Raw genomic sequence first — 15,344 nt, 5'->3', positions numbered from 1 at the left:
TGCCAGCTCTGCAAATACCCTGATGGTGCTTGCCATAAGTCTGGCAAAGAGGATAGGTGCGGGCACTACTAATACTGCCCTAGGACTTAGATCCTGGCGCTCTATCTTTATTACTCTTTCTGAACTTAGGAACTAGAGCACTGGCTGAAGAAGGAGCTAGAATTAATAATTTAGGATGAAACTGCGAATGTTTTCCTTCTTCTGACTTAGGCTGAGCAAAGTTAAAACTTCCTAACCTTGCTCTCTTATTCTGCCTCTCCCTCATCTTAACTTTCTGCTCCTCTATCTCTGGGCATGAGTTATGAGCCTGGCTAAAGTCATGTCACTATTCAACATGGCAGATTTGCACTTATTAACCACGCTATCGTTCACCCTTAAACAAACTTACTCATCCTTGCCCTGCTATTTGCAACCACATAAGGGGCATATATGGCTAATTGAGTAAACTTAAGAGAATACTCTTTCATTGTCATATTGACCTACCTGAGGTTGATGAATTCTAGCACCTTAGCTTCTCTAAGCTCTAGGGGAAAGAATCTATCAAGGAATGCTGAAGCAAACTCCTCCCACTCAACTGACCCTACATTGTCTTCCTTCTCTGACTTTTCTACTTGAACCAAGTATGAGCCACATCTTGCAACTGATATGCAGCTAGCTCAGTACTCTCACTAGATATAACCCCATTATGTTTATAACCTTTTACACCTAATCTAGGAATTATTGAGGGTCCTCATCTGTCTTAGACCTAAGAAAGGATAGAGAATTCATTCGGGTGAAGTCCCAAATCCTAGCTGCAGCTGAATTGGCCACTGGATTGTTTGGAATAATAGTTGGTCATTTATTTTGAGCAGCAACTGACTAAGCAAGAGTAGTGAATGCAGCCCTAAACTCTGCATGAGAAACATGTTCGTCCAAGGGGTCTTCTTGGACAGGCTGGGTTCTTCTCTTAGGAGGCATGTTCTGAAATAAGGAGAAGAAATAGGTTAGACTGAGAGATTAGATTGAGATTATGCTCATTAGCATGACATGAATATTAAAAGAAGGGAAACTGTTCCTAGAACATCTTATAGCCTCCTGCACATAAATGTGGCGCGTAACATACCCATGTACAAGACTATACTAGATGCAGTTTTCAGACTTCCTAGGACTCTATTGAACCTTAGGCTCTAATATTAAGTTTTTAACATCCTGAATCTGGTACCAAAAATGTTACACAGTGCTTATTACCTCGAAGGACCACAAGCTAACTCATGACTGATATCTGTACCTGTATACTGCATAATAGACTGAATAATGCAGAAACATAAACTGAAAAAGGCCATAAGTTTCACATAATTGAAGTAAAATATAACGTCTAAATGAGGTATGAAATACCCAAAATAATTGAAATAACAGTCTGAACATAATATTCTGGAAAGCCTCTAACTGGCTGAACTGTCTGAGAAAGGAGTTGATTGGACATGTCCCCAACTAACTTCAACTAACAAACTAATTAATGAGATAATAGAGAAATAATCATGTCCTCTAAGGATGAGAACTCACTGCTAACTCTGACTGTTGATATCTAGAATCTACTAATGCTCTGGAGCTCGTGTCTCTGAACCTATGGTATAAGACACCATAGTGAAAATGCGTCAGTACTTTAAATGTACTGGTATGCATGTAAGGTAAGCTGAATACATGGGGTTCATATGCATGAACAATACTGGCTAACTTAAGAATACATGTATGAATACATAGTAACTATATTTAAAATCATGATAACAAGAGTATGATGATGACTAACATGACTAATGACTAAATTTTGATAAATGATAATATTAGTGACTGTACCTGACAGTCCTGAATCTGATGGAAATAGCTGAGTTTCGTACTATATCTGAGTTGACAGTATCTGACAATCCTAAATTTTAAAGAACTATCTTAGTTCTTTTACTGAGAATGATACTAGATGATGGGAGGTAGTCATCTAACCGACATGCCCCAAATAATATATTATAGCTGAATTAGGGTCCAATCTGTGCCTTGATTAGAAGGGTGTCAATATCATGCCACTATAAGGACAACATATGAATGACCCTAATATAATAGTTAACTCTAGTGAGAATGGTGGGAACCCTCATATAGCAGGTTAATCCACCTCATTTACCCTCATATAGTAGGCTATGGTGTCTTAACCTATCCTGGCTACATAGTTCTGGAACGCAAGGATTACTTTTAAGAATTACACCCTCATCTGACAGTGTATGTTCCCATCCTTGGGTTCACTCAGTGTTAATTCCTACTCCCATCTGAATAGACTCTAAACATGATTTTTCTGAAACTAAACATATACTAAGTTACTGACTTCTAATGACTGACGGAATACTACTGATATCTGACAATGGACTGAGTTCATGAGATCATGGATATTACCTGAGTCATATGACTGTCTGAAGTCTAAGGATCATAGCTTGGCTGAGAGTATCATGAAAACATGGCATGGCTTTAGGCACACAGCTAATATTTTAGGACTCGATAGAAGGAAACTAACAAAGCATGACCTACTTGAACACATCACTAACATCATAATCCATAATACATTTATTAAAACATTTCATCAAATATGTGATCTTCATAAACTTGTACATACATAGGGATTTCATGATATCATGCTAGTTGGGCATTTTCCTTCATCTAGGCATTTAATCAAACACGTGGTAGGCATAGTATGTGTAAACAACATTAGCCAACAATTAAACATCATGATTCAATTCTAATTTTATCATTCAAGGGTTTAATCATAGGTTTACATGAATCTACATCTATACTAATCAAATCCACATAAAATTTATCCCCCAACATGGAATAGAATTCAATTACTCATTTTCAAAATGAACAATATTAGTCCAATCATGAAATTCATAAATAAAATCCATAAAGTTAAACTTTGAAAAGAGATTCTTGGGATTTATGGAAGAAAGAAGTCCATAAATGAACACTATGCATACCTGGGTTGAGTTTCTTGAAGTTCTTGAAATTGAAAAATTTGAATCTCTTAGTTCTTGAAGAATATTTGGATTTTGTTCTTAGAGATTAATGTTAGAGAGAAAACCCTAGTTTTGTTGTTGTGAGAATGATGAACAAAGTAAGCTAAGGTCGGATATAATTGGGTATATAAGAGGGTGGTAAAAGACCAAAAATACCCCTTTTAAAAAAAATAACTTAAAATAACTATACGGGACCTGCGACGGTCCATCGTTTCAACTGTCACACGTAGACCTAAATAGGGTCTCACTACCTTGGCTGCGATGGCTTGGGCGACGGTCTGTCGCAAGTTCGATGGTCTGTCAACCTGACCGTCGCACCTTATCCAGAAGGTGGCCTCACTGTTTCCCTTGCGATGGCCTGAGCGACAGTCCGTCGCTAGTCCAACGGTCTGTCGGCCTCACTGTCGCACCTAGATAGTTTTACTACCTTCTGTATTTTGGCCATAACTTTCTCCTCCGATGTCGAATTTTGATGAAATTGGTATCCTTAGAAATCTAATTCAATTTTCCACATGATAAAATATGAAAATCTTAAAAATACTATATGTACAAAAGTTGATTCATCTTTCAAAATAAGTTTCTTACATTTTTGAGACAATTTCAAGCTAGGAAAAAGTACGGAGTATTACACAAACCTAAGGTGGCAACGTAGTTATAAGGTATGTGACCTCAGGCTCATACCCAACTCGGTGCTTAATAATCCTACCAAAACATACTAGCTGCTCATAATGTAGTCTTCAAAATACTTTCTAAAAATCATGCTTGGCTTAAAGTATCGTATCAAGTGTGTGTGTGTGTATATATATGTGTGTGTATGTGTGTATGTATGTGTGCATAAGCCTTGGCTCTAATTCTCCTTAACTTTTCTTAACTATAACTTTTTCAGATACGATAAGCTTCTTAATTCTCTTTTCGAGGCTTGATATATCATAAAGGTCTGTTACAAATTTTTCAACTTAGTGCTAAATAATCCTCCCAAAATATACTAGTTGCTCATAATGTAGTATTAAGAATACTTTCTAAAAATTATGCTTGGCTTAAAATATCACATCAAAAGTGCGTGTGTGTCATGCTTGGCTTAAAATATCATATCAAGAGTGTGTGTGTGTGTGTGTGTATGTGTATATATATATGTATATGTGTGTGTGTGTGCGTGTGTGTGTGTGAGAGAGAGAGAGAGCCTTGGCTCTAATTCTCTTTAACTATTCTTAACTATAACTTTTCGAGATACGATAAGTTTCTTCATTCTCTTTTCGAGGCATGATATATCATAAAGATCTTTTATAAATTTTCATGAACATATACTTGAAAACTATAAAACAAAATATATAAAAAATCATGAATAATTTAAAAAGTCATGAAATGGGTTTCTCAATAACTTTAAGAAAATTTGTAGTCTTTGCTTAAAATTTCAATGGACATATAATGAGAAACAAATCAAGGGAAAGACTCCAACTCATAGAGTTCTTACTAAAAATCATAAGAAGTTCAAAGAATATAATCAAGAAATCAAGAATTTGAATTAAGAATTTCAACTCCTAAAAACCCTAACATGATTCGTGGAGTAAATTTAAAATATAACTTGGGTTGTAGGGAGAATGGATTTCCACACGAAAGGAATAACTTTAAATACCTGGGGAATCGAGAAACTTGAAGAAGATTTGAAGAAACATTGCTTGGCAATACTAAGCACTGATTTTTCTTGAAAATTTTGTCTTAGGATTTGGGAGAAAAGAAGAGAAAATAAGTCAAGGAATTCTCACTGATTTGGGGCTAAATGAGGTAAAAAATATCAGACTAAAAGGTTATTTAGGGTATAAAGACCATAATTCCCCTAATATTAATTAAAAGCTAAAAAAATTTCTTGAAGTGTTACCTTTTTTTCTTAACCATGAGTTTATCCCACTGAATTTTTTTAGTAAGGTTTTCAATGAGGCAGCACTCAAATACATATTCAGTAAAAAAATTTTTCATGAACATCCAATGGAGAGTGTTATGAAACATGGTAGATGTCTATGTGTCAAATATAGGTGTCATGTGTCTTACTTATAGTTAAGCTCAAATACAAATCATCCTCCACCCCTTGAAATAGATAAGTTCTCATTTTGTTTTCATTTTGGGCTATTCTCACACCCTTTTTTCTCTCAATGAATCGAAGTTAAAGGATTTTTCCAATTAATGTAACGGTTTTGAATAAGAATTATTTTTATCACTTTTTAGAGTTGCTAGTGGGAATTGATTTATGGTGTTCCAAGTCACCTAATTGAACCCCTAATCAAAAGAAAATGACTATTTATTGGTCTGCAAAAATAAAAGACCGCGTAAGGAATTCTGTTGACTGAGGGGAAGGTGTGAGGCATCCCTCGAGTCCCATGGTTCTAGCATAGTCATTTTTATCAACTTAGACTTAACTAAAAATATTTTGGATAAATTGTTTAAAGGCCTTGATTTGCTCATTTTAATGTATTAATGAGATCTATATATACCTCTTGGATTAGGCTAGTAGAAGTTAATTTAAGGACGATCTTTGTTGAGGTGCAATATCGCATCCTTAAATTATTTTTAAATTTCTTGTAAAGATACGCACACTGCATTCTTAAGTGAGATAAATATTTTAAACATACCTAAAACTTGCCTAACGTTAAAGGCATTAGTTATTCTATTATAAATTCGGAATAATTTTTCGTATTCATTTTATCCTCATTCTTATCTCACTTAATTTCTTATACTTAACTAGTACAATAAAACTACAATAAGAGAATCTCTTAAATAACATGGTCTAATCATATTGCAATCTAATCCATCGTGAATGAAAAAACAATCAAATATTTTACGTTTAATAATTTAAATAAAATTAAATAAATAGTATATAGACCTGCCGGAAAAGAAAGAGAACCAACTGGTAGCTAATGGAAGCAGTCATATAATTAAATAACTCCAAAAAAATTAAATTAATAGGTGGATGCTTATTAATTAGCTTCAATGACAATAAATTGAGACAGATCGAGAAACCAGTGTATTTTCCACCCCATTTGATTTTCTCCTCAAAATGACAACTATAAAGAAGCAAAAGTTCATTTTCCTTCAATTGCTCTATGACTTCAACTTGACTCTTAATCTTTTTTTTTATCAAATTTTCAAACAAGATCTGCTCACTAAATGAATTGAGGAAAAAAAATCCCTAACTCACATTATTAAAAAAAAAACTACCAACACTCCAACAAAATTCACCAAACGAAACCCCACATCCCTTTTTTTAACTTGGTAAAAAAATTGAGAATTGAAACTATCAAACTTGAGATCTAACACCAAAATCAAGAAAAATTAGCTAATAATTATTGTAATTAAACTATAATTAATTTATTTTTGTAAGACTAAATTTCACTTTTTTCCACTTCGTCAGAGCTCCGATAAACTCAACAATGGCGAACATTGAGAAAATGGGTTGGGTTTGGCGGTCAACTGTTGGCCGGCTGAGATCCGCCGAAATTTGCCGGCAGTAATGAAGGTTGGCGGCGTAAAGAGGAAAAAAGAGATAGGAAAGAGAGAGCGATTTGACTAGTGGGAGGCGGATCATGGTTCGGCTGATGGTGGAGGCTCGCTGGAGGGGCTTCATCCAATCGGTCATGGCGGTAACGGTTGAAATGGGGCAGCGCGACTTTAGAATTTTCTTGTGATTTATTGTTGGAATCGACTACTAGGGTCAATTTAATTGGTTTTCCGGTGGATTTTGTCAGAACACTGAATGGGTACTCATGACTGCCCAAATTTTGATCAATTTTTTTGGTTCTACTGGTGTGTTTGACCGGATTTTGGGGATGGTGTGATGCGTTTCCAACTAATATGTTAATGAAATAGTAACAAACCCCAGTCTTTGTTTCTCTTTCAACTCTCACTACCCCTCTGTGTTTTGTGTGGGTGTGCAGAAATTGTTCTGCGGAGTGTGTGTCAATATAACTGTGGAAAAATTAAAGAACTCAATCAAAAATATGATAATATAGGCTGACAAATGAATATGCTAAATTTTGAATTGATGTACAAATATATAAGTACTCAGTAACTCAAATTCACACACATGGTAACGAACAGATTCACATAATAAATTGATAGCATATACTAAATAATAGATTAAACTATTTAAACAACTTCATTCATGTTTTGGTTCCTAATAAAATTTATACAATAAATAACATAGGATCAAATATGAACTTGTGTGACGAGTTAAGTAGAAGAAAAACACGAGCTCATCATCAATAACTCGAACGTAAACCCGAATTCAACTTCACACTTTTTTTATCTTTTGTCTGTCTTTTCTCTCTGTCCTTTTTTTTTATCTCCATCTATTTTTCTCTCCGTGTTTTTTTTTTCTCTGTCAATGTCCGTATGTTTTTTTGGGGTGGTGGTGATGGTAAAGGAGTTATATGTTAGAGAAGTTGAGGGAAGTTGAGTGAAAATAGGATAGTGGGGGAGGTTGGGTAGTCTTATTAGGATAATGCATTTTTTTATTTTTTATTTTTAAATTTTAATTTAAAATATATAAAATAAATAATAATAAAGATAAAAGAATATTAACTAATTAATTTTTATTTAGAATAAATACAATAAACTTCATAAATAGTCTAAAATAAATATAATTAAGATAATACTAAAACTACTAGCCTATTTATTAAAATTAAAAGAGAAATATATTGTTAAATTTTTAGTATTATTCTATAATCAAAAATGAAAAAAATAAAAAAATCTCAAAATGTAACTTTATTTATTTTCATCTGAAATTTATAAAAAAAATGAAATAAAAGCTAAAATAAATATCAGACAAAAATATAAATATTTAATGTTGAAAAATAAGTTAAAACCCAAGGAGGATCAAAAATCACGTGTTTATGTTTTTCTCCTTTTTGTTTGAAATATCGAAGAGTTTTCATAAAAATAAGTAGACAAAGAGATGAGTTTTGACCCTCTGATTATTCGAAAGGTGAGGATAAAAATAAAATAAAATAAAATAAAGGATGTGACCAAGTCCTGGTTTTGGACCTCCTACCTATCCCGGCTTACAAAGGAATCAGGTCACGTGTAGTTTAAAGAAGTAAAATTATGAGACAATGAGTTAGAGGTCGAATCAAGTACTGTCGAGTCTCCAATTCATGACTTCTACTTTTATATCCAAATGAATAGAAAAAATTGAAGAGAGGTGAAAGATCCGATCTATGCAGCTTTTCTGAAATCTTGACTTGAATCTTCATAACTTCTCAAATGGTGAGATAATCATTATTTTGAGTTGAACTTGGAAAATGAGATGTTCCTCCATGTTGAATTTTGATACTGGAGAGGAACTTGACAATTGACTTATCCTTCTGACTTGGACTTAAAATTCTCCACCCTATTTTTCAGGCGGACTCCTAAACTTGCAATTGATAATCTTCATTCCATTCTCCAGACGGGCTCCTGACTTGTTATTTCTTTACCCTATTTTTCGGGCGGGTTCCTGACTTGTTATTTCTTCACCCTGTTCTTCAGACGGGCTCTTGATTTGTTATTTCTTCACCTAGTTCTTTAGGCGGGTTCCTGACTTGTTATTTCTTCACCCTGTTCTTCAGGCGGGTTCCTGGACTCTAAAACTAAAAACAATTTTGATTCTCCAAATGTATTCATGTACTCAAAGTAAATAGTGAAATAGAAAAATAAAATCTCATTATCCAGAAGGGTCCTGAGCAGAAAGTAAATTCTCATTATCCAGGAGGGTCCTGAGCATAAAGTAATTCTCTTTATCCAGAAGGGTCCTGAGCATAAAGTACATACCCATTATTCAGGAGGATCCTGAGCATAAAGTAAATTCCATTATCCAGGAGGGTCCTGAGTAGAAAATAATTTTTCTTTATCCGAGAGAGTCCTGAGTTGAAATAAATTTTCATTTTCCAGGAGGGTTCTGAGCTGAAAATAAATTCTCATTATCTAGGAGGGTCTTGAGTTGAATTAAATTTCCATTTTCCAGGAGGGTCCTGAAAAGAAAGTAAATACCCTTTATCCAGGAGGGTCCTGAGCAGAAAGTAAATTCCCATTATCCAGGAGGGTCTTGAGCTAAAATAAATTCACATTTTTCAGGAGGGTCCTGAGCAGAAAGTAAATTCCTATTATCCAGGAAGATCCTGAGCTGAAATGAATTACCATTTTCCATGAGGGTCCTGAGCATAAAGTAAAATTCCATTAAACACGAACAAAATTTTTGCCCCAGTTTAGAGTAAAAAATTTTATGAGTGTCACCAAATCATAACTTTTGAAAAGTACAGAAAGGAGGGTGAATCAAACTTTGATAACTTTGGTAAGTACATCTCTCAAAGAATAAAATTTGTTATGACCATAACCCAGCATCTTGTGTTGTAACCTTGATTTTTGTATTGACAGAAGTGTGGAATTGCACCCTCTATTTGCAAAACTTTAAAGTGAGAGAAACATTCTTGTTTCAAACAAAGAGAAATGGTGAGTTTAAAAATATGTCGGTTGGTTTGTGGATTTTTGGTATTGATGCGAACGCTCTTGTACATGTCATACTCAGCTCTATTTCAATTGTTGATAAGCATCGTAGACTTGTACCTTGACCCTATATTCTGACTACTAAAACCTTTTGACTCAAATGATATTTCTCTTGCATGATGCCTCTGGGTTTAACTTCAAATACACCTTCTATACTTCTACGAGTTCAAAAACTGTTGGATGACAAGCATTCTTATGTACCTTGCTTTATTTTTGAAATGTGTGGCCCTTTGTCTCGGTTCGAACTATTGAAGGAGTTGGTAGAAAGTTTTGAAGTCCTTTATCATTTGTCTTGACATGAATTTGACTCAAAATACGCAAAAGATGATGATAATGACTTTTCAGTTAACAACAAAGACACAAAAATAAAAAATAAAAAGAAAACAAAGATAATTGACATCTTCTTTTCAAAAATGTCAAAAAGAAAAACTTATCAGGGTGTGGCAACTAATTCCAGTGATTATGACATGCATTTTGAATTAAACAACCAGATCAACCCATACCAATTATTTATAAACTTTTTCCCACTTATTGAATTTGAAATTAAACCACTCTTGAACTTGTCGCCTCTAGATTACAATCCTTTTTAGGCTAGTGGCACCTCAATAGATTTTCACCAACGAACCTATCTCATTTTCATTTATTTCTCAATTTATTGTCTCCTTATGGTAACCATGAGGGTTTTAACCCATAAGACTCTCTCATTTTTATTGGTCTTACAACTTACTGTCACCTTATAATGCCCGAGAGGGTTTTTACCAATAAGACTCTTTTTAAGGAAAATGATGCCCAAAATATGAAACGTCATGTACCCATAACATGTTTAGCCTTAAAATTATCAAAGATTGAGCTGAAGGTCTATCTTTGATTTTAACTTGGCTTTTGGATAGGGTTAAAAAGAAAGGGCAGCATGAGGCTCAAAAATTTACTTGACACTGGGTGAAGCATACAACTTTTGGAATCGACTCTTAAGGAAAATAATTTTTCCCCAGTTTTATTTCATACTGGATAACTTGAATGTTCACTTGGTTTGACCGAACCCCATAGTAGGGCTGCCTATGTATCTTGTCGAAGCAACAATCAGGTCAAACGTAGTTCAGGCTAAACAATCAGGTCAAACGTAGTTCAGGCTAATCATTCTTTTTCTTGATTTTGATTTTTGATTTTTTTTCATCATTGTTTTTTTTAATTCTTTTGATCTTTTTACTTTAATTTGATTCCAAAAGAGGGGTATGAAAGAAAAATCAAATCAAAGATCAAAGGAGGTAAGCAAGGGTTGATATAGTATTTGGATAGCAAAATAATATGTTTTCCTCATTTAAATCTTTTAAAATACAAGTACAAAACATATATAACATAATTGTACATAAATATCATACATAATATCCTTTAACTGCATTAGCATTGACAATCATTTCTTCCATTTTGCTGGCTATATCAGTCAAATATAATGCACCATTCGGTAACACTCTTTTTACCCAAAATGGACCTTGCCAATTAGGGAAGAATTTACCTTTGGCTTCAATCTAATGGGGAAGGATGTGTCTTAGTACTAACTGACCAGCTTCAAAATATCCGGGATGCACCTTTTTATTATACGCCCTTGTCATTATCTTTTGGTATAGTCGGCCATGACATACCGATATCAATCTTTTTTCATCAATCAAGCTTAATTGCTCCAATCGATTTTTAACCCACTGATCATCATCAATTTTGTCTTTCACAACTACTCGAAGAGAAGGAATCACAATCTCTACAAGTATAACTACTTCAGTTCCATATACCAGTGAGTAAAGAGTTGCACTTACTGAAGTCCAAATGGTAGTATGATAACCCAATAAAGAAAAAGGTGACTTTTTATGCCATTGTCGGAAACCTTGCACCATCTTGCGGTGTATTTTTTTAGGTTCTTGTTGAAAACTTCCACAGCCTCATTCGCCTTTGGGCAATAAGGAGTTGAATTCTGATGCATAATCTTAAATTGCTGATAAACTTCTTACATTAAATGACTATTGAGATTTGCAGCATTATCCATGACAATTATCTTTGGAATCTCAAACTGACAAATAATGCTAGAGTGAATGAAATTAACCACTGCTTTATTAGTTATTGACTATAAATTCACTGCTTCCACCCATTTTATGAAATAATCAATGGCCACAAAGATAAACCTGTGTCCATTCTACACGTTTGGTTCAATTTTTCCAATTACGTACATTCCTCAGGCTACAAAGGCCATGGGACAATCATTGTATTCAACTCGGATGGAGGCGAATGTATCAAGTCCTCATGTACCTTCCATTCATGACACTTATGAACGAAACATATGGAATCTTGCTCCATGGTGAGCCAATTGTAACCTGCTCGAAGTATTTCCTTTGCCAAAACATACCCGTTCATATGCGATACACAAATCCTAGAATGTACTTCAGTCATGAAATTTGAAGCTTTTTTATCATCTATACATCTTAAAAGTCCCAAATCTGGAGTCCTCTTATACAAGATTCTCCCACTCAAGAAAAATTTGCTAGCCAGTCGTCGAATGGTTCTCTTTTGGTTACCATCAGTATGTATTGGATATTTTTCAGCCAGAATATATTCTTTGATATCATGGAACCAAGGCTCCCCATCAAGTTCTTCCTCAACCACATTGCAATATGCATATTGATCATGGACCTGTATATGCAAGGGGTTAATATGAGTCTTGTTGAGATGTTGAAGAATCGAAGATAAAGTCTTCAAAGCATCAACAATCTCATTATGAACTCTGGGAATATGTTTAAACTTTACTGAGAGATCTTGCAAACAACTTTGATATGATATAAGCTTTGAGTATCGAGTCTCCTAATCTCTTTGGATTTGGTGGACTAGTAAGTCTGGGTCTCCTAACACCAATAGTTCTTGGATTCCCATGTTAATAGCTAGTCTCAAACCTAGAATGCAAGCTTCATATTCCACCATATCATTGGTACAGTATAATAGAAGTTGGGACAAGATAATATTGTCCCAATTTAGAAATAAGAACTGCTCCTATCCCTCCTTTTACATTAGTATCTCTATCAAAGAAAAACTTCCAATCTGAGTGGCAATCATCAAAAATAACCTCATCAACATACAATACCTCTTCATCCAAAAAATAAGTCTTCAATGGATCATATCTCTTAGTAATAGGATTTTCAGCCAAATGATTTGCTAAAGCTTGAGCTTTTATTGTAGTTTGTGTCACATGGATAATATCATATTTTTTTAGCAACATCTTTCATTTCACGAGTATTTCTGTGGGCATAGGCTTCTGAAAAATATACTTTAAGGGATCTATACAGGAAATGAGTAAGTAGTGTAAGATGAAGGTAATACTTCAGCTTTTGTGCCACCCAAGTCAAGGAGCTACATGTCTTTTCAATGAGAGTGTACTTATCCTCGTAAGTGGAAAAATTTTGTTAAGGTAGTAGATAGCTTATTTTTTCTGCCCGTGACATCATATTGACCCAATACACATCTGAAAGAGTTGTCTAAAATAGATATGTACAATATCAAAGGTCTACCTGGATCTGGTGGAACCAAAATTGGTGGATTCGACAAGTATATCTTGACTTTGTCAAATACCTCTTGACATTCTTCATTTCATTCGACTTCAGCATTCTTTTTCAATAACTTGAAGATTGGCTCGCAGGTTTTTTTAAGTTAAGAAATGAATCTACTGATATAATTCAACCTTCTGAATAGGCTCATTACTTCCATTTTGTTCTTTGGTGGAGGTAGTTCTTGAATAACTTTTATCTTCAAAGGATCTAACTCAATATCATGTTTACTAACAATAAACCCCAAGAGCTTTCTAGACAGGAATCCAAATACACATTTTGATGGATTAAGTTTGAGATTATACCTGAGAAGGCTTTTAAAGAATTTTCTCAGATCCTTGACATGTTCGTACTGCTCTTTTGACTTAATGATCACATCATCCACATAAACTTCAATCTCTGTATGCATCATGTCATGAAATATTGTGGTCATCGCCCTTATGTAAGTTGCCCCAGCATTCTTTAGTCCAAATGTCAGGACTCAATAACAATATATTCCCCATGATATGATAAATAATGTCTTTTCTGCATCTTCTTAGTCCATAATGATTAAGCGATACCCCAGGTAACAATCTACAAAAGATGCAAGCTCATGTTTTGCATAATTGTCTAACAAAATATGGATATTGGGAAGTGAAAAATTATATTTTGGACTTGCTTTATTTAGATCACAATCAATACATATCCAAACTTTGCCATCTTTTTTTTTACGGGAACAATATTTACTAACCAAGTAGGATATTGTGCCACTCGAATGACTTTAGCCTCAAGTTGCATTGTAATTTCCTCTTTGATTTTTACACTCATGTTAGTTTTAAGCTTCCTTAAATTTTGTTTGATAGGAGGAAAATCAGGATCAGTTGGCAACTTATGAACTACCAAATCAGTGCTCAAACCAGGATATCATAATACGACCATGCAAAGATATCCTTCTAATCATGCAAGAATTCAATTATATCTTTCTTTTGTTGTGGTCGATTATGTACACTTATCTTAGACTCCCAAATATTTTCATGATCTCCTAGATTGATTACCTAAGTTTCATCCATATTGGGGTTTGACTTATTCTCAAATGATTTGAAATTTTTGCTTATTTCCTCAAATACTTCCTCTTCATCCTATTCAACTTCTTTATTCTTCATTTCATAATTAGATTAAGTTTGAAGATCTGGTTGACAATTTTTCATGCATGTCATATCACTAGAATCGGCATAGAAAGAACTATATAATAGAAAATAAATAAGTAAATATTTGACTCAAAATAAAACAAAGGGAAACTACATTTCATTAAAAGCAAAGATAGAAGAGTTTTAACCTTAAAACAATAAGATAAAGATATGAATTATAGCCCTAGAATGATTCAGATTACATAAAGAAAATAAACAAACTACCCAAACTCCTTTATAGTAGGGAGAGGAGTGGCCTCCCAATTGTTGAGCTGGATATCAAGGCCGATAAACTACATATCTGCATTCTGGTACCTTCCATAATATCAATCATATCAGCTTTAATTAATATATTCTAAAAGAGTTCAATCAATTCTGTATCATCATTATTCAATGAGCTTATGGAAGGTAATATAGAGGACCCAACAACATCGATTTTTATGAACGACTCTTTGAGTAGAGGTATTGTCTTAGTAAGTGACCATGAATCTTTCTTATGCTTCCTAGCCTTTTTTCTATCCTCAAAAGTGGGTTCGTATCCCAAACCAAAGGTATTGAAGCTCTCAAGGAGGTATACTAGATGAGCCCTGCCTTGTAAAGACATCCCAAGACCTTTCCTTGGTTAAAAAATATGCTTTAACATTTTATTCACTACCATAACAGATGCAAGGGACAATTGTGGTCTTGCGATGAGATCCCCTTAAGGATATGCTCAACAACCAGCGCCTCAAGAACTTGATAAATTGGTGCTCTATCTGTATTGCAATCCTCAATAGATGAGATTGAATAATCTTTATACATGGAAAAATCCCCTTCACCATGAACAACTATTTCTTGTCTGTCATTTTTAAATTTGACTATTTGGTGTAACGTAAATGGGACTACCCCATCCATATGAACCTATGGCCTACCTAATAACGTATTATATGAAGTATCAATATTCAACACTTGAAAATCCACGAAAAAATACATAGGCCCTATTTTCAGTATAAGCTCTATCTCACTAATCACATTTGTTTTTACTCTATCAAATCCTC

General features: G+C 34.1%; 1 protein-coding gene across 1 annotated transcript; it reads right to left on the bottom strand.

Moving 5' to 3' along the window:
- Positions 1 to 10,933: 10,933 nt before the first annotated feature.
- LOC124898004 lies at positions 10,934 to 11,446 on the bottom strand. Its single transcript, XM_047411623.1, has 2 exons — positions 11,201 to 11,446; positions 10,934 to 11,086 (listed from the first exon to the last, which is right to left on the bottom strand). Exons 1-2 carry the CDS (start codon positions 11,444 to 11,446, stop codon positions 10,934 to 10,936), a joined length of 399 nt encoding a protein of 132 aa, XP_047267579.1.
- Positions 11,447 to 15,344: the final 3,898 nt, after the last annotated feature.

This window comes from Capsicum annuum, chromosome 4 (assembly GCF_002878395.1).
Source record: "Capsicum annuum cultivar UCD-10X-F1 chromosome 4, UCD10Xv1.1, whole genome shotgun sequence".
Classification (NCBI taxonomy): domain Eukaryota; kingdom Viridiplantae; phylum Streptophyta; class Magnoliopsida; order Solanales; family Solanaceae; genus Capsicum; species Capsicum annuum.
This window is presented reverse-complemented; position numbering and strand designations above follow the sequence as displayed.

Coding starts and splice junctions, on each gene's coding strand:
- LOC124898004 (XM_047411623.1), bottom strand. CDS start 11,446: ATGGTGCAAGGTTTCCGACAATGGCATAAAAAGTCACCTTTTTCTTTA. Junction 11,087..11,200: donor ATGAAAAAAGATTGATATCG/GTATGTCATGGC, acceptor CTTCCCCATTAG/ATTGAAGCCAAAGGTAAATT.